The sequence below is a fragment of the Bos indicus genome, chromosome 23 (assembly GCF_029378745.1).
Source record: "Bos indicus isolate NIAB-ARS_2022 breed Sahiwal x Tharparkar chromosome 23, NIAB-ARS_B.indTharparkar_mat_pri_1.0, whole genome shotgun sequence".
Lineage (NCBI taxonomy): Eukaryota > Metazoa > Chordata > Mammalia > Artiodactyla > Bovidae > Bos > Bos indicus.
This window is the reverse complement of record NC_091782.1, coordinates 51,270,693-51,296,779: the sequence shown is the minus strand read 5'-3', so window position 1 is coordinate 51,296,779 and position 26,087 is coordinate 51,270,693. Positions and strand designations below refer to the sequence as shown.

The following is a 26,087-nucleotide window of genomic DNA, read 5'->3' as shown; positions in this document are numbered from 1 at the left end:
GGCAGACGAGATGGGAAGAAGGAAGCAGATGCCGGAGGCGAGGCAGGGTCATATTTAACCTCCTGGAGGGACGTTTCCCTGAGGCTGCCCTCAGGTTCCACCAGTCCCCTGAACAGTTTCATTATAAATCAACCCTTTACTTTGTAAATTCAAGTTTAATTGCTCTCAGTTGCACCCGGAAGAGCCATATCTTACCCTCCTGAGCTTAAAGCAAGTTGAGAATAAGACCCCGGAGCAGATGGAGGGAGCAGAAGGTTCACTTGATTTCTCCCAGACTGCCTCTCTATTCCGGTGCCCATAGCCGCTTGCTCCGCCCTCCTCACCAGGCTCCGCCCTTCTCGCCAGCCCTCCTAAAAGGCACCGCGGACAGGTGTCCTCTCCCCTCTGGCTGAAGTGGAAGCACAGGAAAAAGCAGATTTCCAGCATTTGAGGTCTGCCTCCTCCAGGAATAAGGACCTATTGGGAACTTACTCCTTCCCCACAGTTTCTGTGACAGGCAGAGCGAGGGGGTTGGAAGAATTGCCCTCTGGGAAATTTCTCTGCAGGTGGAAACACAGGCCCGCTGGAAGGAGAGCCCCTCCCCGTCCCCACTGCCGTGAGCCTGAACCAAAGCCTGAACCTCAGCTCTAGATGGGTGGACGCCAGCTATCGGATGGTCGCTGGAGGGCGAGAGCCTGGGGCAGGGCTGGGTAGACGCGGCCGACCGCCGGCTGCCAGCCTCCTGCACGCCGTGCGTGTGCTGCCTGCAGCGCTGAGCCTGAACCCCGTGCGCTTGTCGGGCTCCGTGTGCGCTTGTCGGGCTCCGTGAGCGGCTTCCCCGGCTGGTCTCTAGCACCCCCACCCCCGCCTGAAGGTTCCCCGGCTGTCCGCCGGAGACCAGCACGCAGGGACGGCAGGTGGGATGCCTCATGCTTGTCGGTCACGTTGCTCCTGATGCTTTGGGCCTGGGAAGGGTCTACTCGGGGGGGACAGAGCAGATGTCGCTCCCAGACACGGCGACGGTGAGAACAGCCACCTGGGCCGGGGTTGATCATGTAGGCAGGTGTGAAAGCAGCGAGGTGGAGAACCTCTGAAAGGCGGCGCGTGAGAAGCTAGCAGGGAGGCCTGCCCGTGACAGTAAACCCCGCGTGCGGCTCGGGGCAGCCAGTGCTCCACGGAGAGGCTGAAAGGCCAAGCCTGCCCTCCCCGGGTGTGTGTCTGCGGTCAGCGGCTTTGATTTTCGGCCCGGGACCACTGTCCTCCGGGTTTGCATGTTCGGGTGCACGCACACGGCTGGTTGGGGTTTCAGATCTTTGTGCAAACTGGTTCTCACTGACACCTGACCTGTCCAGCCCTTCTCTGCCACCTGCCTTCTCTGTGCATGCAGCGCTCACAGCCTTTCAAAGACAGGTTGCAGAATTTGGCAGCAGAAAATGGATGGCGTCCAACACCTTAGCGGTTATTTCCCTGTGCCGAGCCCGACCAGCCCTCCCCTTGTTGAGTGTGGTCCTGCCAGCTAATGTCGACCCACAGACTGGACACGTGACTCAGATGTTTGTGTCCAGGGCCCATCTAGGGTTTGACATATCATCTCATTGTGTGTCTTGTACCAATTCATGAAAACAGAAGCTCTTCTCTTTTTTCCCCCCAAAGACTAACGTTTGGGCTGCCTCTAACTTGTAATGGCTAAAAATGAGTTTGAAGCATGTTCCTTTTCATCTCTTCTTCCAGCTATTAATTTTTAGTACTTTCATTTATGTTTAAAAAAGCGGTTAGATGTGAAAGTTCCCAGACAAGAATGAGTAATTGGCAGGCTGAGGTAGAAGCTGGGAGCTGGTTCTGGTTTTCAGAGACTTATCATAATAGCTTTAAAGGGAGGTGAAAACTGTAATCAGAGCTGACTCTTTGAATCAGGGCGTTGTCCAGTGGCTCCACTCAGCTCTCGGTGATCTCTGGGGAGGCAGGTCAGATGCTGAGGGTTGTCTCTGGACATGGAGGGGAGACCCAGGAGACGGCAGAGGAGCAGAGCGGCTCAGAACATGGGTGACAGGCTGGAGGGGGCGGGCGCAAGGGACGTGGATTCTCAAGGCTAAGGCGAGTGGCCCTTGGAACTCCCAGGTGACTGACTTTCCAGGGAGGAGCTGAAGAACACGGAAGGGGTGTCGGGAGAGTAGTGAGTCGAGCTGGAGGCAGGGGTACAGACGGATGGTGGGCAGGGCAGCAGGGCCGCCCTCCCACCAAAGCGGGCGGCTGCTTTACGTGGATACCCACCGCGGCGCGTCGTGGTTTGGAAAACGGGCTATTGGGAAGAATAGCATCCACAACACTGCATCTGTATATAACCTGCACCCAGCGTATGCGTATCCCTGTGTGTTTACATATACACACGGCTTCTGGTTTGTTTCTTTGTTACTTAAAATACAGGGTGTCGCCCCGTCTTGTTTTTTAATGTCCCCTGGAGCTGCGCTGGGCGGTGCTGACTGTACTATTAGCTCTACATCTCGTGAGGCCTGCGGGCCGGGGATGCTGGAGACTGCCGCCAGGAAGACAGCAGGGAGGAGCAGGACCCTGGGAGTGGAGGAGGGAGGCAGGGATCAGCAGGATAGGTGGTTTTTCTCTCTTTTCTTTTTAAACAAAGATTTTGCCTCATTTCATCCTTTTTAAAAAAAAAAAAAATTTAGTGATTCTGAGGTTATCTCAAGGGTGCAAGTTTCCCGCTCTGTTTTCAGGGATGGCGGCTCTGGGAGGTGGGCACTGGGAGGAGGTCCCCCGGGTTACTGCCCTGTCCCGGCCTGACACCTGCCTGCCCGCCTGTGTGCGTCTTGCAGCTGTGGGCCAGGGCCGTCCGTCCCCCTCGGGTTCGCTGGCTCTGCCTCTGTCTGCCCTGCCTGTGCCTTGGGCAGCCTGCTGTCCCCCTTGTGGTGAGGTTCTCCTCGGCCTCCGGAGCAGTGGGCACAGAGCCTCACGCTCCATGGAAAGGACGGAGGAACTTGAGCCGCTGGAGCGCAGGGTCTGAGCCTGTCTCAGCTCGGTGACCCCCGTGCCAGGGAGGCCACCTGGGCACCCATCCAAGGTGGATGGGCGTGTGGATGGGGGAGCAGAGCCTGACCTCATGGGGAAGTGGGCTCCCAGCCCTGCTCCTGAGGCCACGCTAGGAGGGTCCCCACTGGGCAGCTGAACCCATGGAATGGCATCCTGGTAAAGAGGGGCAGCCGCCTGTGCCTCATCACGGTGGGCCAGCGCCCATGAGCCCTCCCTCTGGGCGGGCTTCCTTCTGGTGTGTTAGGGGCCGGCCTCCCAGGTGAGTGCCCTGCTTCCTGTCCTCCTCCCTGGGGCTCTGAAGGACAGCCTCCCGGGCTCCCTGGGGCTCTGAAGGACAGCCTCCCGGGCTCTGAGGGACTGAGACACAGGGCGAGAGGCATGGCGGTGAGAGTGTCCATGTGCCCACCCCACGCGGCTGCACTTACACAGGGCGAGAGGCACGGCAGTGACAGGGTCCACGCTCCCCGCCACGCGGCTGCACTTACTGATTCAGGGCGAGAGGCACGGCGGTGACAGGGTCCACCTGCCCCCCCACCTCCACCCCCGCCGCGTGGCTGCATTTACTGACTTGGGGCGAGAGGGCGGCCAGAGGCTCGGCGGTGACAGTGTCCACGTGCCCCCCACGCCCACCCCCGACGTGGCCGCACTTGCTGGTCAGAAGCGTTGAATCAGAGAAGTAGAGCAATGGAGCCAGTAACGAGAAAGGACGGTGAAAGCCGAGGTGCAGGTCATTTTACATGAGAAGAGACTTAAGAAACCTTGGGATTTTTCTTGCCAAGGAAAATGAGGGCAAAAGCAGGTATGCTGGGGGGAAAGGCCTATAAATTACATTCAAATAACTTTCCCCCAAAATATAAATCATGAAATTACATAAAATCATTTTGATTTCATTATGTTAACATTAATAAATTTTAATTTTCAGGTGCATATGCCTAAAGGCCTCCAGGCTCTTAAACACAAAATAATTGAAAAGCTAATTAATCACAAATGGGCAACTTTCCCAACTAACTCTAAGAACAGTTCCAATTAAGAAATAATGCCCTATCTACAAAGTAGAATAAAATACACAAACTGACAAGAAACTTAATTACAAATCATAGAAACTGAGAAGAAAAATAGAGAGGAGACTCGTTTCCCAGGCCAGGTAGCATCTCTGGATGTGTTTGGAGAAGCTGAAGGTGGCCCCAAGTGGGCTTCTCTCTTTATCTTGTGGAGCTGCTCTAGGCCGTTGAATCTTGACTCACGCCTCTCATCTCTTCCAGCTTTGACGTTAAAAGGCTGAACACGGGAAGGTTGTGCACACTTGCTGGGCCTCCTTCCTAAACTGTCCTTTATCTGCACCTGTCGGTGTCCTCAGCACATCCGAATCCCAAGCACCCAGCACAGCATCTGTAACCCAGGAAACGTCAGATCATGTTTGTAGCATAAGTGGAGGGGCACGTGATCGCTGGACAAATCCCTTCCTTGGCAGAGGACACAGTGAAATGAAGCAAGCACACAGCAATGACTCCGTCTTTCTTGGGGAAGCCCGCAGGCCCCTTCGCGTTTCCTCCAGGATCCCGAGCTGTGTAGGTCTTGAGAGGTAGAGTCAGAATAACCTATTAGCGACCCCAGGGAGGAGACAGGCCCTCCTGGTTTCATTTTGCTTTAATTCAGCTGATATTGATTGAGGTGCCTGAAGGTAGCAGCACATAATGAAATTGGAATTGCCTGGGAGTCGGAGGAGCAGAAGTAAATTCTGGCGCTGGCTCTGCCTCTAATTAGTCCTGTGACCTGTGTCCAGCCGGATCAGAAGCCAGGTCACCCGTGGACCTCCTGGTTATGTAAGCAACTTGGAATCCCTTTTCCTGCTTGGTGGGTTTCTGAGTCTGGAACGTCAGAGCGCTAACCCCGCTATTCTCATGGCCTGTTGTGGTTGCTTGACTGTAGTGGTGTTTAGTCCCTAAGTCGTATCCAACTCTTTACCACCCCGTGGACTGTAGCCTGCAAGGATCTTCTGTCCATGGAAATCTCCAGGCAAGAATACTGGAGTGAGTTGACAAGCCCTTCTCTAGGGGCTCTTCCTTGACCCAGGGATCACACCTAAGTCTCTGGCATTGGCAGGCATATTCTTTACCCTCTGAGCCACCAAGGAAGCCCCACATGACTGTGTGGGTAAGCCGAAAAAGGCCGTAGATAAAGCATATTTGGATTCTGGCAAAGCACTTGGGAAAGTCTCCTAAGATACCCTTATGAAAAGTTTAGGGCTGGATCGTTCATGTAGACGTATCTGAAAATTGCTGAATGAACATCTGCAAAACGCCTTGATGAATGAACATGCATGCACGGAAGGAGGTCTCTTGCTTCATTCCACAAGCCCCTGAAGCTGCCCCTCTGTTGTTCAGGGTTCTCTGCAAGCCCTGGGAAGAATGAAAGTCACGCCTCCAGCTTTTCTTCTGAGAGCCTCTTTTGTCTGTCTAGGGAGGCAGTGGGTTGGCCAGCGTGAAGAGAACGATGGCGAGCCTCACGGTAACTCCGGTTTAGGAAGCGGTTCAGCTGAAGCTCCGTTTCAGCAGCTCTTGGCCAGGCTGAATGAACACTGAGTCCTTGGGGCTCTTTGCTGTCTGAGTCGTCACTTGGCCCCCAGTCAGGTCCCTCCAAATCCCCAGGATGGGGAAGGCTTTCTGAACCATTACAGACGCTGAGAGTCAAGAAGAGATGATTCTGCGAGGTGTATTTTAGATTTGTAAAGATCTACCAATATGTCAGATGTGATAAAAAAAATTCTCTGTCTTCATTCGATCATCTCTGATCTCCCACGTTACAGATGGGTAGATGCTTATAGGAAAGCAAAATAGGAAAAAAAATTTAAAAAGGTAATGAAAATCAAGGATGGGGAAAATCTAAGAGTAAAGTGAATCTAGGAAAGCCCCAGATATGTTTTGATTTTTAGAAAATTCTGTGTGTTACAGATTCACAAATACTCAGCCAAACTCTTAAATGAAGCACAAGTAATCTGCCAACCATCTAGTTAAAACAAATTGTGTGAATTATAATGAAATTCTTTCCAACCAAATACACATTTTTAATGGGAGGAAATGTACTCCAGAGGAACATTAAAAAGACACCAATCCGGGTCATCTTGGAGATGTGCAGCATTCCTTGCATAGGTATTCTGTAATGTTTGCTGTTGTTAGTTGCTAAGTCATGTCCAGCTCTTTTCTGACCCCCATGGACCCCCACCAGACTCCTCCGTCCATGGGATTTCCCAGACAAGAACACTGGAGTGGGTTGCTGTTTTCCTTCTCCAGGGAATCTTCCCGACCCAGAGCTTGAACTCATGTCTCCTGCATTGCAGGTGGATTCTTTACCACTGACCTACCTGGGAAGTCCCTATTCTGTAATTGTATTTGGGGATTACCTAGCTCAGGCCATTGTTTAGAAAGGGCTGGTGGCATTTAAAAGTCTAAACATCTCTGAAAATCTGTTCTAAGTGTCTAAAAGTTTTTCAGTGTGAATGTAAAAATTCAGACATTCAGAGTATTCACCCTACAATTGGCTGAAGCTCTTCTGGCTGAAACACAAGGTAATCATGCGTTCGGTTTGCAAAATGACTGCATATTGCTGTGAGCAGCTCTGCATGGCTAAGAGTATTTTCCCTGAAATTTGGTGCCAACTCTCAACTCTTTCCAAATGTTTTGATAGAGTCTTGCACTGACATCCTTTTATGTACAGTTAGGAGATTCAAACTGTACTTCGTTAATTCAGTCCCCAAGCCCCCCTTGGCATTCCATGACACTTTTGCCGATATGAATTCCTTGTGGACCGATAGTCCGTATGGAAAGAACACCCCGGTCCTAGCCCCAGAGAGTGACCTTGGCCGATGTAGCCGCTTCACGAGAATGTTTATGGCCTGTTTTGGATACAGTAATTGGTTCTAAGACCCGGTCCAGCAGTGGGTTTTTGTGTTTCCCACGTTGACAATTGTGTGTCTCTAACCATATCTTACACCTGATACGTCTTCATTTAAGGTAAGTTTAATGTGTCATCATAAAATAAAAATAGTAGCAGAGAATATTTTAAAGTGGATTCACATTTAGTAATTTAGTGCTCAATGCCAAGTCGCTTCAGCTGTGTCCGACTCTTGGCAACCTTAGAACTGTAGCCCGCCAGACTCCTCAGTCCATGGGCCTCTCCAGGTGAGAAGACTGGAGTAGGTTGCCATGCCTTCTTCTAGGGGATCTTCCCAACCCAGGGATCAAACCTGAGTATTACAGCTACCTGCCTTGGCAGGTGGGTTCTTTACCACTAGCGCCGCCTGGGAAGCCCTTTCAGTAATTTTAGAATAATGTTAATTACATTTGCCGAAGCACTCAATTTCAAGGTACAGGCTCTTAGATCTGTAATTTAGTTTTCTGTTGGATATTATTCAGGGTAATTAAGCAGGAGCTGCTGCCACTGAGAAGCACACTCAGAATCTGGGTAATTCAGCACCACCAGAGTTCCTGTCTTGCCCTCTTTGGGGCTGACTCTTCTGTTTGGTGGCTCAGCGTCGCAGACCCTCCCAGCCTGTGCCAGGCCATCCCCACCTGGCATCCCCATCTGCATCCCCTGGCTGCAGGGTCGGGGAGAGGAGCCTGGAGGTGGCGCCCCGCCTCCTAGACGCCGCACCCCTGAGCTACGTGTGCCCCCCCACACTTTGTGGATGAGAACCCATCCTCGGCCCCGAGGGACGGTGTCGGGACCAGGAGGAGCCCAGGGGCAGTGTTTGCTGGGCGGTCTGTTCTCTGCTGTGCTGCCTGGAGAGGAGTTGACAGCAGTAATAACAAACAGCTAGATTCTCAATCGTACAGGCTTTCTTGACTTTTAAATGAATTTTAATGACAAATTTTATTTGATTAACGTGACTTGTTGACACAGCCACACAAGCCAAGCTGTGTGATGGAAAACTGCAGGGACCCAGGTTATGGTGCTGGTTCTGCCTTTGTTAGTGTGTGCATTTGTATTTGCCATTTAAATTATTTCACCTCTTTTCTCTTTACACCCGAAATAATTAGCTCGTACCACGATCCCTTATAACTTCAATTTTTGAATGTCTGTACTCTACTCACGGTCTACCACAGGTAAATGTTTTCACAACCAGGTTCTGCACGAAATAGAGGGAGTATGTTTGCTGTCTGTCTTTGCATTCTTTTTTGTTAACCAAGGATATAAAACGTTCACTCAGGAACCCAGAATTTAAACGTTCAACTCTGATTTCATTGGTTCATGTACTACTCTGAATCAGTTTAATTCAGCAAAGGTTTGATTGCCTGCTGCTATGCATAAGCGTTTTGCCGGATGCTTGGCGTATGAAGACGAGTAGACCTGGCAGGCTTTGGTTCTGGGGTAACAAGTGCTCTAGCGTTGGAGACAGGAGCGCACAGATGAGTGCAGTGTGCTCTGGGGAGGGGGCGGCGGCTGGCCCAACAGTTAACGGAGTGTGACTCTGTGCTCTGGGAAGGGGGACGGCGGCTGGCCCAGCAGTTAACGGAGTGTGACTCTCTGCTTGGCATAGCTCGGGGTAGGCAGGGGCATCTGAACTGATTTCCAGGAAATTAAGACAGAAAGTTGGGAAGAGCGTGGCACGTGGGGAACAGGGGCATCTGAGCTGATTTCCAGGAAATCAAGACAGTCAGTGGGAAAGAGCGTGGCACGTGGGGAACAGGGGCATCTGAGCTGATTTCCAGGAAATTAAGACAGTCAGTGGGGAAGAGCGTGGCACGTGGGGAAACGCGGCAGGCGCTCTTGTTGGCACCGGAGCTGCCCTGTGCAGCGCAGCAGCCCTGGCCGCGTGTGGCTGTCATGCATGTGGAATGCAGTTCAAACGGAGAGTCCTGTAAGTGTGAAATATATACCAGAGTTTCAAATACTTGGTTCAAAAACGAATGTAACCTATCTCATGAATACTTTAAAAATTATCGATTACATGGTGCGATGAATATTTTAGATATAGTAGGTTAAGCATATTAATGAATTCCGCCTCTCCCGGCCCTGCCGTGTTCAATGTGGCCACTAGGAAATTTAAACCGCCTGTATGGCCTGTGTTCTGTTTCTGTTGGATGAGGCTGTTCTAGGGCACAGCTTGTGAAGGAAGATGTGGCTGGAGTTGCTGGGTCCCTTCACTGTCTACCTGAAAGTATCACAGTGTTGTTAATCAGCTGCTGTTGCTGCTGCTGAGTCGCTTCAGTCGTGTCCGACTCTGTGCGACCCCATGGACTGCAGCCCACCAGGCTCCCCCGTCCCTGGGATTCTCCAGGCAAGAACACTGGAGTGGGTTGCCATTTCCTTCTCCAATGCATGAAGTGAAAAGTGAAAGTGAAGTCGCTCAGTCGTGTCCTACTCCTTGCGACCCCATGGACTGCAGCCCACCAGGCTCCTCCATCCATGGGATTTTCCAGGCAAGAGTACTGGAGTGGGGATTCCAATACAAAATAAAAAGTTTAAAACCAAATGTCTAATAATGCAAAAAAAAAAAAAAAATCACACAAGAAAGTGGATTACCAATATTGAAAACTGAGTCTAGAAGATTTCACTCTGTTGTCTCTTAAATTCTTCTTATCAAATACCTAGAATAAATAGACTTCTCACTTAGAAAGTGCTGGTCACATGAGGAAATGAGTATTTAGACGCACTGGGGTAAGTGTATCAATACCGTCAGTGTCACCTGCGTTTCCCCCTTTCTTCCGCGTGGCGCTCGAACGTCCAGACCTCCCTGCATGGCCTGCGGTCTGTTTCTATTGAATGAGGCTGTTCTGGGGCAGAGCCTGTGAAGGAGGGTGTGGCCGGAGTTGCTGATGGACGGTGGGCAGGGGGCGTTGTGGGTGGGATGTGCTGCCGGGTGGCTTGGGTGCTGCTCCCTAGTCGGCTCAGCCTTTATCTGTTTAAGCTGGAGAGCTTTCCATGGCAGAGTCACGGTCGCTGTGTGCGTGTTAGTCAGCCCCAGGCTTTGTGGTTGATGGGGCCTCTCCGGTGGCTCAGCAGTAAAGAGTCCACTTGCCAGTGCAAGAGATGTGGCTTCAGTCCCTGGGTGGGGAAGATGCCCTGGAGGAGGGCACGGCACCCCCTCCAGTGTTCTTGCCTGGAGAATCCCACGGACAGAGGAGCCTGGGGGGCTGCAGTCCACGGGGTCGCAGAGTCGGATACGACTAAGCGACTAGACAGCAACGAGTGGATGGTGCTGTGCTGGCTCTCAGCTGGAGGCTGGGTTACTCGCCAGGTGGCGGGGCCTGCCGTACCCAGAGGGCCAGAGAGGGGCTGCGTGCGGGCAGTGGCAGTAACGACGGAGGTCAGCAGTTGGAGTTCGGAACGAGGAGTCGCGGGGGGACTGCCGGTCTCTGTCTTGGGTGACTGGTGGGACGGTTCTATCACAGGCTGAGGCTTTCCGGTTTGGGGAAGCAGGATCTGCACTGGGGAGGGGGACAGTGCATGTAGGTTGACGTGATTGGCCGTGGTACGTCGGCAGGTGCTTGGGTTGATAGAGCTGAAGCTCCTGCAAGAGGTCGGGGCTGGGGAGAGAGGCTTGGGAGTGCCCAGGTGGCAAGAAAACAGTGGGATTCTGTGTAGTTACCCGGAGGACTGGGGGTGGGGAGGACGGGAGGCAGTTGTGGCCCCCGGAGCGCTGAAGGATGCCCCAGAGCGGGACCCCTGGACAGGCAGGGACCTTGCCCTGGGCAGCCCCACCTCCAGAGCCGTGAGAAGGGAATTTTTAATGTCTCGTAACCACCAGTCTCTGGTACTTTGTTATAGCAGCCTGAACTAAGTTCCAGGAGGGAGCTTTGACTTTGGCAGGTAGGGTTCCTGTTGGTGTTGGTTTTTGCGAAGGTGAGTCCTGATAGAACAGAGTGTAGAGGCCGCAGTGCCATTCAGCTTGATTGTACTGAGGTGCTGATGGGGGCTGAAGACTGGACTCCGTGCACGTCAACTGCCCTTTCCAGAAGCTTGTCCAGAGGGAAGGGGCAACATATGCTAGAAGCAGGCTTCGGAGAGTTTGAAGGGAGAGCTTTCAACACGTAGATTGGTTGGCGAGAGGGGTGGTGATTTTGGACGCTGTTTGCTGGATGAAGCTTGGACATGGAAATTTCTCCGTCAGTCCTGTGCCCAAGGCCCAGGAAGGAGGTATATAGTAAGGAGCTGCTGTGTATTCCAAGTTTCCCTTTTTCTCTGCGGTACTCTCAAAGACCGCATGACTCTGAGCCCGGTCCCCTATGTCATTTTAAAAAACAACGAACTAGAATAGGGGTCGCCTTGTGTTCTCAGATTTAGTTGACCCCACCGTGGGGTGTATTCCATTACGTCTGGCTGGATGGATCTGGTGTGGTCTGCACCCTGAGCTCCTTTGAGAAAGTGGATGATTTGTCTGTTCATAGTTTTCCTGTGTCGCTTCGAATAAGCCAGTGAGATCAGAAGAGTGAATTCAAGCTCAGACGCTGTAACTGTCACCCAGGTGACTTTCTTAAAATTCAGTTTTGCTTCCTGTTGGAGTGACCGCTGTTGGGGTCTTCCTGCCAAAGAGTCCTGGCCAGTTCCCCATGACGGCCGGCTGTTAGCAGTTTTGGGAGGAGGCGGTGACAGTTCCTCTTGACCAAAGACAGAGATGTGCTCAATGACCCTGCCGCCCCCAAGGGTGAGAGGAATCTGAGGATCCTAAAGTCAGTTCAGAGAGGAAGCCGCCTGCCGCGGTGCTGCTGCTGGTGGCGGTTTCTGTAAGAAGGTCTTTGGTGGGGTTTGTAAGGCCTGAATGCAGGCATTGCAGGCAAGCCGTGGCGGGCCCCCCTACTCCATGTCCAGAGAGTCACGCTTCCCTCGGCTCTGGCTCCTGCTGGGGACAGCCACGTCGAGCTCAAAGCTGCCCCATCACAGCGGTACTCATGTCTCTTGCCTCTGGCTCCTGCTGGGGACAGCCACGTCGAGCTCAAAGCTGCCCATCACAGCGGTACTCATGTGTCTTGCCTCTGGCTCCTGTTGGGGACAGCCACGTCGAGCTCAAAGCTGCCCCATCACAGCGGTACTCATGTCTCTTGCCTCTGGCTCCTGCTGGGGACAGCCACGTCGAGCTCAAAGCTGCCCATCACAGCGGTACTCATGTGTCTTGCCTCTGGCTCCTGTTGGGGACGGCCACGTCGAGCTCAAGGCTGCCCCATCACAGCGGTACTCATGTGTCTTGCCTTTAGACCAAATCACACAGTTCCTTCTCTCTATTTGGCAGCGGGTGACGGATGTGACCAGTTCTGCCCCTGTCCTTGAAGGGCACATTTTGAAAATTATTATTAAGAAAACTTTCAAGCGTTCTACAGAGCCCAGAGAATAATACAGTAGGTTCTCTGTTCACAACACCAGCTCGTGAAATGACGAGAGAGAGGCCCAGTGGCCCAGCGGCGGGGGTGACCCTGTGCCTGCCTGCCTTCTTGTCCGCGGCTCTGATTGTCGGGCCGCAGCGTCTGCCAGTTGGACGAGTGAGAAATGGTGAAGCCATGCTTTTTTGAATTATCTCTGGAGTTCCTGGGAAAAGACAACACGAAGAGGATAAGTTTGCAAAGAAATAGAGCTCCCCAAGGAAGTAAATTATCGATTAAAAATTCATGACAAATGTATTAAAACCGAAAATGAGAAAATATCGACGGATACATATGTCAGTGACCCAGAATATTTTGATTGTCCTGTTGCATTTTGATTGGTCACTGAGTGATGGATTTGGCCGCTGCCCCCAAGGGAGGCAGGGTGGGCTTACGTTTGACAGATGCTGTTAACCAGCAAGAGTGATGGCCACGCACCTGCTTCTCTCCTGATAGAATCACATCCGATGCAAGCTCAGGTTCTTAAAGGCTTTGCTTTAAAAAAAAAAAAAGCAAACATATTCTTAGGAGTTCTTAGAAATCCTTTCTTTCCCTTTGTAAATTTTTTTTTTTTGGCATGTGGGATCTTAGTTTTCTGGCCACGGTCTCTGGTTCTCCATCCTCTCTGGGTCACCTGTTTTAGTGCTAAGTTCCTTAGACTTTCAAGTTTTTTTGTTTGTTTGTTTTTTCTTACATTTTGGCAATTTCTTGTTTACTCAACAATTACCCAGTTTGCTCAGTTGTGTCTGACTCTGCAGCCCCATGGACTGTAGCCCACCAGGCTCCTTTTGTCCATGGGATTCTGCAGCAAAAATATTGGAGTGGGGTGCCATTCCCTTCTCCAGGGGAATCTTCCAGGGAACAAACCTGTGTCTCTTGTGTCTCTTGCATTGGCAGGCGGGTTCTTTACCAGTGAGCCACCAGGAAGCCCTTGCGGTGAAGGAACACCATTTTCTTAGTAACAGTTTATAAGCAGTGGGCTCTCTATAAATCTCCTCCAGAGTTTATTTGAAATGTTTATACTGAGCTAGCAAAATTATTTTTGTAGGACAAGGAAAAGTGGCATCGATCCCCAGAGTTTGGTGCCACTCAGAGGTTATATTGCTCTGCAGTGTGTCCAGATTCCTCTCACATCAGAAAGTCAGGGCTGATTAATTGTCAGGATAGACTGGGGCTGTGCTGAGCTAACAGAGGCCCTCCTGAAATCTTAGTGGTTTAATCCACTGATGGAGTCCTCTGTCCACAGCAATGCCATTTGGAATGTGTGGCCCCCAGATCCCCCGCAGCAGGGGAGGAGGGAGCTGGAGGGTCTCCAAGGAGTGGGGGGTCTCGCTTCCACCCACTTCGGTTCTAGGGGCTGGAGCTCGGTCACGTGGCCCCCAGGCTCTGCCCAGGGTGCAGAGGGTGGCGCAGGGCTTGATTTCCACGGAGCGTTTCCCCCACGGACACCCTTCCCACCGGCCTGGATGTGACCGGCCGGTTTGTTGATGAAAGGAACAGTCTGTGTCATCGTTCCAATGACCGATTTGGTCTGATTCACACATTATGTCACAGAACTTCCATGTGCTTACACCCGTGGGACTGTGTTTTTAGCTTTGCCAACCGATAGCTTATTTTTATCCAGCTCTGTTCCCATGTCCGTTTAAGTTCCCCCTCCATCTGCTTTTATCTCTCAAATTTTGTATCCAAAAGGCTAAAAATGCCTCGGATCCCTTGGGAAGAAGGGAGACAGTGGGCACGTTTAATTCCCGTGCTCCTATTTCCTTGTTCTATTCCCCGTCTCTTTCCTTCGGTTTAATACCATACGCCACTCTCTTTGGGGTCCAGAATAAACTATTTGAATATTTCGACTATCTGCATTACCTAGAGGCAGAGAAGGCAAGAGCAAGTCTTGGGGCTGGGAGGCAGAGAACCGCGGGAGGCCGTTTGCCTGAGGGGAGGAAGAAGAAAGGACAAGTAAACCACTTACAACACGGCAGTCAATGAGCCGGACTCAGTAGGTGTAATAAACCCTAAACCAGTTTTGTTTTTCACACCACTGCCTTCAGCAGGTTGTCTAATCTTCCTCCTCATTCAGGGTGAGGTTTCAAGCAGATCTCAGCCTTCTTGGTCGTTTTCAAGGGCGGTCCGGTCCGATGGCACAGCTTCCGTCTTCCGTCCAGCTTAGTCGTCCGTCCAGCTTAACGCTGCTTCCCTCCCTGGGCTCAGAATGGGGTGCAGGGGTGGGAGCTGGAAGGTGGTGACCGGGGAGCGGGGGCAGCGGAGGGGAGCGCTGGGCGGGGATGGGGGAAGCAAGGCGAGGCGAGGCCGGGAGAGGGCTTCTGTCACCGGAGAGCTGGAGCTCGGCGGCGGTGGTGGCTTCCGGGAGTGGCCAGTGTCCAAATGCTGACTTTTTTTCCTCAGAGGACTAAGATCCCGCTCGCTGCATGGCCAAAAAGAAAAAAGAAACAGCTTGGCATCAGCCTGGCAGTCCTGAAGGGAACTGAACTGTGTGTTCGGGCCCGCCTTAAAGGCTGGCTCTTCTCTGGGTGTAGGTGGTCACTAAGGAGATGGTCTCCTGCCGTGGAGACCACAGGCATGCCACTCTATAAACTGTAGACTGGGAGCAAGCCAAGGAAGGAAATAGCATCTTTCTAAGATTCTCCTATCGATTCGTTCTCTTTTTGGAAAGGTCAGAGAATACATCCACAGCAGTGAGACGACCCAATTAATGCTGCTGCTGCCACGTTGCTTCAGTCATGTCCAACTCAGTGCGACCCCATAGACGGCAGCCCACCAGGCTCCCCCGTCCCTGGGATTCTCCAGGCAAGAACACTGGAGTGGGTTGCCATTTCCTTCTCCAATGCATGAAAGTGAAAGTGAAGTCGCTCAGTCGTGTCTGACTCTTTGAAACCCCATGGACTGCAGCCTACCCGGCTCCTCCGCCCATGGGATTTTTCCAGGCAAGCGTACTGGAGTGGGGTGCCATCGCCTTCTCTGACACAATTAGTATCTACCCAATTCCAGCCAGTGATGAGCTCATCCAGCTCTCGTGTGTTGACAGGGGAGGTGGATGCTGCGGGTGGACGCGAGTTTCCAGCCAGTCTCAGTGGAGGCAAAGAGGTGCTTCTCAGCTTTTCCTCCGGGGATGGAATCCTGTTGGATTTTTAGTTTGTTTTATATGTCGTCTTTTAATTATGTTTCAGATAATGATGAAGAGAGATGCAATTTGGTTATGAGAGTAAATCTTAAAAGGCTCAGTGGCTCCTTTATCTACTGCAGAAAACAACTCCCACCAGGAAGGAGGGTTCCATTAATTGTCATTACTCGGGAATTACGGAATTAGAGCTGCTGACATTTCTTTTATCATTTGTATATTTAAGTGACAGTGGCATTACTTACTCTAAATTAAGTTCCTTTCACGGTTAAAAAATTATAAGTGTGACAAGAAATAGAGCACTGTTAACTTTTATTTTGGAATGCTGTCTTTCTAATGGAGGTAAAGGTACAGCTTTCAGACTAGAAGGCAGGAGGGTTATTCCTTGGCTTTGTAACAGAAGGGAATAGATAAGTGCATCGAAGTTAATTCTCCAGGAGTTTCAATAAGGGGGTGGAACGTTTAAAGGGCTTCGTGGGTGGCTCAGTGATAAAGAACCTGCCTGTAGTGCGGGAGATGTGGGTTTGATCCCTGAGTCGGGAAGATCCTCTGGAGAAGGGCATGGCAATCCCCTCCAGTATTACCGCCTGGGGAATCCCATGGACAGAGGAGCCTGGAGGGGGAGGCTACAGCCCCTGGGGTCACAGGTCGGACACGACTGATGGGACTTAGCACGTGCGCCACACTCAGAAGGAAGAGAACACTCTCCCACGGGGCTTCCCCCTGGCAGCCGGGCCTGGGCTGGGTTACTCTCGCCACTTGGAGCCTCCCTGTGCATCTGACTCATGGTCAGTGGAGTCAGAGCCACAAGGCCCGTGGGATCTGTGGGCAGGCCAGCGCTGGCCCGCCGTCCAAGGCCTGTCCCCAAGGCCGCCTCCCTCCCGTCATTTGGGCTCCCGGGGTTACAGTCCCTGTTTCTGCTCCTTCCTTCCTGAAAGACATCTCAGTTCTAGGCGACTTGTTGCCTGTGGCCCAGTTTTGATGGCTCTTGTTAATAAGGCACCTTAACAATATCTGTGAAGCAGGTGGAAGCGTGTCCCAGCACTGACCGTTCTGCATGGAGTTTGACAGGCTTCCTTGAGTACCTGTTACGGACGTGGGTCAATCACATTCTGAAACTTGGTGTATGTAGAGTCCCCATTTAGTTGAAAGTGATTGTAATTGATGATTATCTTAGTGCATGTAACATGTGATTCGGTTTTTATAAAGTCTCCCATACACATTGTGGAATTATATTGTTACCTGAAGTTCTGTGTGTAATTCAGGCAATTCAAAACAGAATAACAGCACTCAAAGAAAAGCAACTTCTGCCTCAACAATGGAAGATGAGCAAAGCTAGTGAACTGTTAAGGGGCCAGTGTTTGCTCACTGAAAACCTGTGCTGGCAGGGCGCTGCACAGTAGTCCTTGATTCTCCTGAGTTCTAGGGCCTTAGATTGAAATGGGAGGGAAAGGGTTAAAGGAGAAAACTGCTGTCGTTTGGTGGCCAGTCAAAGGGAGGTATCGGAGGTAGGATGTGAGTCGTCGGTGGGTTATACTCCAGTTAGTGTATTTAGATTTTTGTTGTTACTGTTTAGTCCCTGAGTTGAGTCCAGCTCTTTGTGTCCCCATGGACTGCAGCGGGCCAAGCTCCTCTGTCGTCTGCCATCTCTCAGAGTTTGCTCAAACTCCCGTCAGCTGAGTCGGTGATGCCATCCAACCATCTCATCCTCTGTCACCCTGTTCTCTTCCTGCCCTCCCTCAGTCTTTCCCAGCATCAGAGTCTTTTCCAATGAGTTGGCTCTTCACATCAGGTGGCCAAAGTATTAGAGCTGTTCTTTAGTTTTTAACTCTTCGTAAATGCTAAGCAAGGCAAGGCTGTTCCCTTGATATTTTCAAAAGGCTCTAGACCACCCTGTACTGTCGTCAGCTTGGTCAACTCAACTCCGTTTCACATCTCTGCTGCTGTGTGTTCCCCCCTTGTGGGAAGGATGTGGATTTTTAGGACATAGGTCCCTGAAGGGAACTGGAGACGTTATGAGGAGCGTTCTGGCTGGACACAACCCTGCCCTGGGGCATTGGTTCAGGCGCTGCTGGTCAGCATTTGCGCCAAAAATCGCTAATGAGAACTAATGGGCCCCTCTGTACACACAGCTCAGGGACCGCGACTCCACGCTCTGTGGTGACCGAAATGGGAAGGAAGTCCAAAAACAAGACGGGGTGTATGTACATGCAGCCGACTCTCTTTACTGTGCAGCAGAAACTAACTCAACATGGTAGAGCAGCTGGAGACAATAAAAACTTCCTTAAAAAATGACCCATTAAAACAACAACAACAACAAAAGGTTCTGTTACAATGTTGATTAGAATCCAGCCCAGCTCAGACCATACGAAGGAGCTCGGTTTTCGTGGCCTGTAGAGCCTAGTCCCAGGCTGTTCGCGCCCGTGGTAAAGTTCTCTTCAAAGAGGGCCGCCTCTGGACCGTGTGAAGGACTTGCCGACCGAAGCGCGCGGAGCCGAGGCTGAACACACCTAGAGAAAGTTCTCAGGCGGGAGAGCAGTCTCTGGGCTCAGCTCGAAAAGTCAATCATCCGGTGACAAGCCTCTGCGGAAGCGGCTCAAGAACTGTAGCAGGAACGTGGGGGATCAAGGACTCGTCTGTGACAGGGGGAAAGAAATCAGAATTTATGTAGCTGCACTGGCCTTCCCAGGCCTGCCTGTGGACGCGTGTGTCACACTGGGATGCTGCGGGCTTCTGTCCCTGTGTGGCTGTCTTCACAACTAACGGTCAAGGGCAGTGGAGGCTTTTTGTCCCCAGCAGCTACTCCACACGAGCCCTGTCAGCTCACGCCGCAGGCCCCGTGTGTACTGGTCAGGACCACTGTGAAAGGCACGCTCAGAGTGACGAAAAGCCTTCAGAAAAGCCTGCTGATATTTTTAAGCAACTACTTATGCAAATCATTTTAGTAGCTTTCATGGAATAATGACTAAGTCCATCAGGAAACGAGCAGTTACAAAGCAAAAAGCACACAAACATAAGCATAAGTGGAAGGGAAGTCTCTTATGTTTTGAAATACTTTGAACAGAGCCTCTTGAAGTTAATGTTTCATTGGATATATACTTGACGTAAAAAAATTAAATAAAAGGTAGATTTGAGTCCCAGTGTCTGTGATCTTGCTAAAGTGGTGTTTATTTTTTAAACATAGCTAAGAATACCAGTCTGACATCCCCTCTAGGGTCGTTGTGAGGATCAGAGTCAAGATAATTGAGGTGAAGTACTTTGTAACTGGTAAAGTCCTATAAAATATGAATACTAATTGCTAGGTTGTTTCAGCGTTTCTTGTCACAGTTATTTTGGGAAAGTGTCATTTCATTGAGCCAAAGAATTCCTACAAATCAGCCACTATTGACAGGGAAGTACTTAATATAATAAAAATATTTTTGCAGTATGTAATGGTTAAACGTTTTAATTTGACCCTGGGCTTTGCCAGGTGGCTCAGACGATAAAGAATCTGCCTGCAATGCAGGAGACCTGGGTTCGATCCCTGAGATTCCCTGGAGGAGGGCATGGCAATCCACTGCAGTGTTCCTGCCTGGAGAATCCCATGGACAGAGGAGCCTGGCAGGCTGCAGTCCATGGGATCACAAAGAGTCAGACATGATGGAGCGACTAACACAGTTTTCACTTTTGCAGCAGAGCAGCCTGTGAGAGGAAACGTGGGGTGCAGGGTTCAGTCACTGGGGAAGAAAGTGAGATGGAGGAGGAGGGGTTGGTGCAGAAGCAGCTCAGATGCTGGGTCCCGGAAGCCACTGGCCTGTCTGGACGAGGCGGTGACGGTGAAGAAGGCAAGGGGAGGGGACAGGGCATTCTGTTTTCCGGTTACTCCTTTTGAGTCCCAGTCGCTTCTTTCTGAGGCGTCTTTTCAGAAATAGCATCTCGCATATCACCTCATACTGTGATAGATAAACTCTCTCACGGATTTAAAGTCACTGCCTGCATCAAAAACTTCATTTTTAAGTATGAAATTCTTCCATTAACAACCCGTTTAAATGAAGTCAATAAGTTAAAAAGTGGAAAAGTCTCTGAGCCCCGGTTTCCTGTTGCTCACTCCTTTCCTCTCTGTGTGTGAGCCCTTGTATGCGCGCGGGAAGCTGGTCCAGCCCCCCAGGGGTGTCAGTGATGGAAGCCAGCCCCCATTCCCAGCCCGCAGATCAGACGCTGCCCACAGAATCCGACAGCAAACAGTAAACGCGACAAATGTGAAAAGTTGTGGAGTCTTAGAAGATGGTGTTCTCTGAAGAAAACAGAGCAGAGTAAGGGGATTCGTTGCTGAAAATCCTTCTAAGAAGGTCAGCTTCCGTATAAAACTGAAATCATGAGATAGGAGTCCGGAGATGGGAAGTTCAAAAGCAGGAAGAGGAGGAGGAGGAGGAGGACACCTAACTGCCTCCCATCTGGAACATTCTATTTAACTGAGGGTGCTTCTTTCCAGTCAGTTTTCTGCTCCAGAGATTTTCGTTTACTGGAACCTTCCAGTTCTGGAATGTAGAAAAAAAGGGGAAAAAAAATGCTGCCTTAAAACCCTGTCAGCCCAGGAGCACCCGGCAACAGATTACCGCTGAGGAGTGCCGAAGGCCTGAGAATTAGACCTGCCCAGATGACGGTGCCTCCGAGTGTCTGGTTAGTTATGGCTCTCTCTCTTCCATAAAGAATTGAGGTGCCGTGTAAAAGTATGTGCAGGAGGATAGAATAAGTAGTTCAGATAATCAGGACGAAGAGGATGTAAGGATAAGAAAGTGGAACTGGAGCGAGAGACGCACAGGGCCGAGTCACCATTCTCAGAGGTGACCCGTAAGGATGGCTGTGCGCTTCCACGGGGCAGAGTGAGGAGTGAGCATCAGTTATGTAAAGTTGAGATACCCTCACAGTGAAAACGATCCAGTTGTTTGGGAGAAGAAAAGAAGCTTTTCCTGTTAGCATTTTCTCAGACCTGAGATCAGTTTATTTCATGAAGACTTGTAGGGACGACTCAGTGACCTAGTGACCAGCACTCTGGACAAGGAGCTCCTGCACCTTCCGAACGTGATGGGCCAGACAGCTCAGAGGTGGTGGTTTAGTTGCTCAGTCGTGTCCAACTCTTGCGACCCTATGGACTGCAGCCCGCCAGGCTCCTCTGTCCATGGGATTCTCCAGGTAAGAATCCTGGAGTGGGTTGCCATTTTGCAGGGGTGCAATTCAGAAGAGGCAGATCTCAATGGGACCAAAGCAAAGTGTTTCAAAAATAGAATTTGATGCAGCTCAGCCCATAGACGTCCTTCCTTGCAGCCCTTCCTGGTGATTGGCCGTCAGCAGCAGGCTTTGCAGTAAGAATGAGTGTGAGTCAGAGGTGGTGGGCAGTGGAGGAAGCTGGAGGCTGCTCCTCCTGAGGGCCTCGTCCTTGAGCGTCCACGTACGAGGTGCTGCGGTCTTAGGTGCCGACGGGATGGCCCCTCGCTGCTCTGCGTCCGGGGTCCTCTCAGGCCTGTCCTCATTGGCAGCCAGGAGGCCCCCGCGTCACACCCACCCTGACTTTTTGTATATTGTGATCTTCCTAAATGCATCTCTTGGTTACCTTTCAAATATGATGTGGGCTTGCTTAGTCGCCTCAGTCGTGTCCTAAATGCATCTCTTGGTTACTTTTCAAATACGATGCGGGCCTGCTTAGTCCCTTCAGTCGTGTCCGACTCTTTGCGACCCCATGGACTATAGCCCTCCAGGTTCCTCTGTCCATGGGATCCTCCAGGCAAGAATCCTGGGGTGGGTTACTGTGGCCTCCTCCAGGGCATCTTCCCAACCCAGGGATTGAACCTGCCTCTCTTAGGTCTCCTGCATTAACAGGTGGGTTCTTTACCACTAGCTTCACAGGGGAGGCCCTTTGTTCTTATAACCTCACCGGAATAGACAGAAGTTATTTCATTCAGCCGTGAGAATTTTTATCTGAAATGTTTCTTCTCACGCGTTATATAAAAGGCGTATATAAAAGCCTGTTCTCCATTCGCCCAGTTACTTCCCCTAAAAGGACAGACGGCTACTGCTTTTTTTTTTTCTATCCATAATATTCCACTGTATGGATATAGTGGGGTTTATTCAAGCCGCGTCCTTCATGGACGCTTGGGTTGTTTACTGTCTTGTTATAAACAATGCTCCAGTAAACAGCCTTATACATCCGTGGCTTCCTGTGCGTGGGAAGCAGCCTGGTGGTCAAAGTGGCAGAGTGGTGTGTCTGTGACTGAGGACGGCAACAGGGTGATGCTCCTTGGGTCTGGGGGTGAAAAGCCCCCACACGCGCCTGCTCTCAGCATATGAAAGGCCGTGGTTTCCCTTGGCTTTGGTGTCAAGTATGCGATGAGGTGTTTTTATTTTTGCCAGTCAAATGAATAAAAAATGGTAATCTGGTGCACTTTTGTTTTTCTTAAGTAAACTTTTCATTTGCTTAAGAATCATTTTTTTTCTCCCTTTTTGTGCACATCTTCCTATTCTTTGCCTGTCTGAATAATGAGGTTGTTTTTCTTTTTCTTACCTACCGTTGGGGGCTGCATGTCGTTCTTATCTTGCTCTAGGAAAGTTTCAGCGGATAAGGAAGCTGGGGAGGGTAATGAATGAAAGAAGCAGAGCTAAGAACTAAAAACTGCTGCATGTTAAATAGATTCAAATACACTAAACCTACTGTTCTTTCAGCTGTGGGTGCTGGGCTCAGATGGTTGGCTTTATCTAAAAATTTTATAATAAAATGTAAAGGATTTAATAATTAAGGAAAAAGTCTAACTCACAGAGCAACATTAATATTCCACCTATCTTTTATTAATTTGCGAAGACAGTTCAGAAACACGTTTTAAACATATTTTAAAACTATTAACCTCATAATCTTTGAACATCACACTTTATCATCATTATTTTTATTTTACATTACAAGCCTTATTTGTCCCTATATTAAAGAGTGGTATCATAGTACATACTCATTTTCAGATAGACATTTTTAATAAGCTCATGATAAACATTCACTGTGTAAACGCACCTTGCCTCTGGTCGCCACCCGCTGAGGTCCTGTCCGGGTGTCAGGAGTGGGATGGACCTGCGGCCCCTCGTGCCCTTAAACCCTCTTTCTGGTCTCCTCTCCCCACTGCAGCCGGAGCTCAGGACCGGATCGGCTGGGCCTTCGGGCTGGGGCTGGAGCGGCTGGCCATGATCCTCTACGACATCCCCGACATCCGCCTCTTCTGGAGTCAGGATGAGCGCTTCCTGAAGCAGTTCCGCGTGCCGGACATCAACCAGAAGGTGACGTTCCAGGTGAGTGCGGCGGGCGTCCCGTGAGCACAGTGACGGGTCACGCGTCGTAAAGAGTACCAGTGAGTTTAAAGGTAATGTGACCTTGGAAAGTGTTTTCAATAGAGATTCATAAACACACGAGATCCATGGACCTTCTAAAATTATATACTGATAAAAGGGGATTTATCAAGCCTGTTAGTCTAAGCAGGGAACCAACTTTGGGTTCATTAATGTCTGTTTTTCATGAAATATCCATCTTTATCACTGATGATACTTTTACAGTTCAGTTTTTTTTTTTTTAATGCTAATCTAGACACATTGATTTTCTTACGATTAGTGTTTGAAATGTGCATTTTTTTCATCATTTTATTTTCAGTTTCTGTCTTTATATTAAAAGCATGTCTCTTGTAAACATCTGGGTCTTTTGTAAACCCATATTTAATTGGGGTGTTGACTCTTTGTTACACTCAGTATATTACATGGGATATTCTTGGGGTTAATTTTTATTATATCTTTAATTCTTATCCATTTTCCTTTTCTGTTCTTTTTCTTTATTTGGAAATTGAGGTTTTGTGCGGGGGGTTGTTTGTATTATATTTTATTACTCTATTGCTGTTTAGTTTCTCAATTTTATATTATTTTTAAGTGGTTATTCTACATTACAGTAGGCATAATTAACTCATCACACTTTACCTTGAGTAACCAGAGTACTACAACTCCATGAAACATTTAATGTTACAATACTGTGATTCTGTTTACTCTTTTTCTTGATTACTGTCATATTTTATTTCTCTGTATAGTATAATCCCACAATACATTGCTCTATTTGCTTCAAATAGCCATTGTCCTTCAAAGAAATTTAAAAATGTATTTTTCTTGATATCTGCCCATTCCTCACTGCCCTTCATGACTTTTTTCAGTAATCATTTTCTGTAAGTCTGAAGGACTTGCTTTACCGTTTCTCGTAGTGCAGCGTGAATTTTCCTGGCTTTTGTTTGGAAATGCCTTTGTTTCATCTTTATTTTATATTAGTAATATTTTCCATGGATATAGGTGTCCAGGTTGCCAATATTTGTGCTTGCTCTATTTTTTCCTCTTAGTTCTTTAAAATGTGTCATTTCGTTGCCTCTGTCTTTTCACTTTGGTTTTTGGCAGGTTGACCTGTGTGTGACTTTCTGTCTGTTATCTTGCTTGGGGCTTCAGTGTGTTGAATTAGTGCTTTTCAACCCTTTTTGAAAAGCCTCACATCTCTTCCAACAATTCTTTCTTTCTTTCTATGCCTTTCAGACTGTGACTACGTGTGTATCAGCACATTTGGGTTTGTGCCACAGAACTCTGATGCCCAGGGTGTGCTTTTTATTGTTGACTTTTTCCCCACTGTGTGCTTTATCGTGGGTAGTTTTTCTCGTCTTATCTTTGGGTTTCCTCGTCTTCTCTGTTGCATCCACGTAACCACTAAGCCCCTCCAGCGAGTTTTCATTCCAACTTTGTACTCATCATTTCTCCAGTTTCTACTTGCATCCTTTTGACTGATGAAATGCTCCATCTCTTCATCCATTTTGTACAGTTTCCCTTAAATTCTTCAGCCTGTTCATGACGGTGATTTTTAAGTCTTGGTCTGTTATTTCCGAGCTTTCAGTTCTCTGTTGTTCTCCTTTTAATCTTCTTTTCTTCTTAGTAATGGGTCACATTTTGCTGCTTCTTTACTCGTCTTCGTTTTTAAATGTTGGCAACACGTATCCTCAGGAAGCCTTACCCTCTCCCCGGGCAGGCAGCGAAGGCAGTGAAGCCAGATCCCTTTGTCATGACCAGGAGTCGAACTGGATTTTGCGTCTCCTTAAGTTTGTGTAAGAAACTTAACTTCTGGCGGAGGAGGGTGGGGCGGTTAGGATGTGATAGCTGAGACAGTAGATCTCTGTAAAATGCTTTGTGAATTATAGATCACAGAGAGCTACTTCCTAATGACTCCCTTATAATTAGTATCTATTGACTATATTGTGTCAGTTTCCCGTGGCTAACGTTACAAATTACCACAAAGCTAGCAGGTTCAACCCATACATCTCTCTTATTTTACAGCCCCGGAGGTCAGGAATTCAGTCAGTCTGCCAGGCTCAGGCTCAGGGGCAGCGGGGCGGGGCCCCCAGAGGCTCCAGGGGAGATCCTCCCCTCCTCCTGCCTGGGTCAGCTTCTGGGCGGACCTCGATCCTTGACCCCTGACTGCATCGCACCGCGTCCCTACCTTTCCTTCCCTATGTGGCCGCTCTGCCTTCCCTCCACGCATTTGTCTCTTCTCACAAGGGCCCTTGCGATAAGCTTATCTCTACGCACTAAGATGTTTTCTTCGCCGCATCCGTGAAGTAGTCTTGGAGTGTCAGGTAACAGATCCACGGGTTCCTCGGATGAGGAAGTGGACATCTTTGGGGGTCGTTGTTCAGCCCATCACATACACTTTTCCTTTTTTAAACAAAGCATTGTTTGTTTGTTCATTTAGCTGCGCCGGGCCTTAGCTGTGGCACGTGGGGTCTTCAGCTGTGGTGTGTGGACTCTTGTTCCCTGACCAGGGATTGAACCCAGGCCCCCCTTGCTTGGGAGCGCAGAGTCTTAGCCACTGGACCACCAGGGAAGGTCTGCATATACCTTTATCTGTTCCATTTCCATCATGGCAAATTGCTTGCTTCAGATAGAATAGAGGAGATTTTGTCGTTAGGCGTAAGAAAGATAGATAATATGAAAGTGTGAGCAGTTTCTGACCATTTGTGTGGAGTGGTCATGGGTCTATACATGAAGGAAATAGGGACTCCTTTGTCACTTACTGATGTTGGCCTGTCTGAGGAAGAACATGTAACATGATTATAAACGATGGTGAGGCTGAGTCTGAAGGCACAAAGCGTTGGCCGATGCCAGCCATTCAGTGATGGTGAGAGGTGGGTCTCCTGTTGCCCGTCGTCTCTGAGGTCGGTCGTAGTCAGACTCCTGGGAAGCCATCAGTCGGTCGCTGGTCTCCCTGGGGTACCAGGCATCAGCTGCGAGCACTGCTGTGGGAGGACTGCGAGTTTCTTCCGGCCAAGGTTGGCCGTTTCCCCTTATTTTGTGTCTTCCCACGGTCATGGTTCAGGGCCCCGTAGTCTGTGCATTAATTTATTTAGTGCCTTATGACACTTGTCATTTTTGGGTGCTGGGTTCAAGTCCTGGGACCAGATAGTTTGCCTGTATCATAGCTCTCATTCTTCAGGATCTGCTGGGGGTGAAGTCTATTAGCCCATTGTATAGACAGTGAAACTTGAGCCTTGGAA

General features: G+C 49.7%; 1 protein-coding gene across 5 annotated transcripts in view; it reads left to right on the top strand.

The window, feature by feature from the left end:
• FARS2 (phenylalanyl-tRNA synthetase 2, mitochondrial) overlaps positions 1-26,087 on the top strand; it is a 305,489-nt gene that overhangs the window by 141,525 nt on the left and 137,877 nt on the right. For all 5 annotated transcript variants that reach the window (XM_070778461.1, XM_070778459.1, XM_070778458.1 and 2 more), the window contains one exon: positions 22,655-22,815. In XM_070778461.1, coding sequence (XP_070634562.1) covers positions 22,655-22,815 — 161 coding nt within the window. The remainder of the gene's footprint in view (positions 1-22,654; positions 22,816-26,087) is intronic.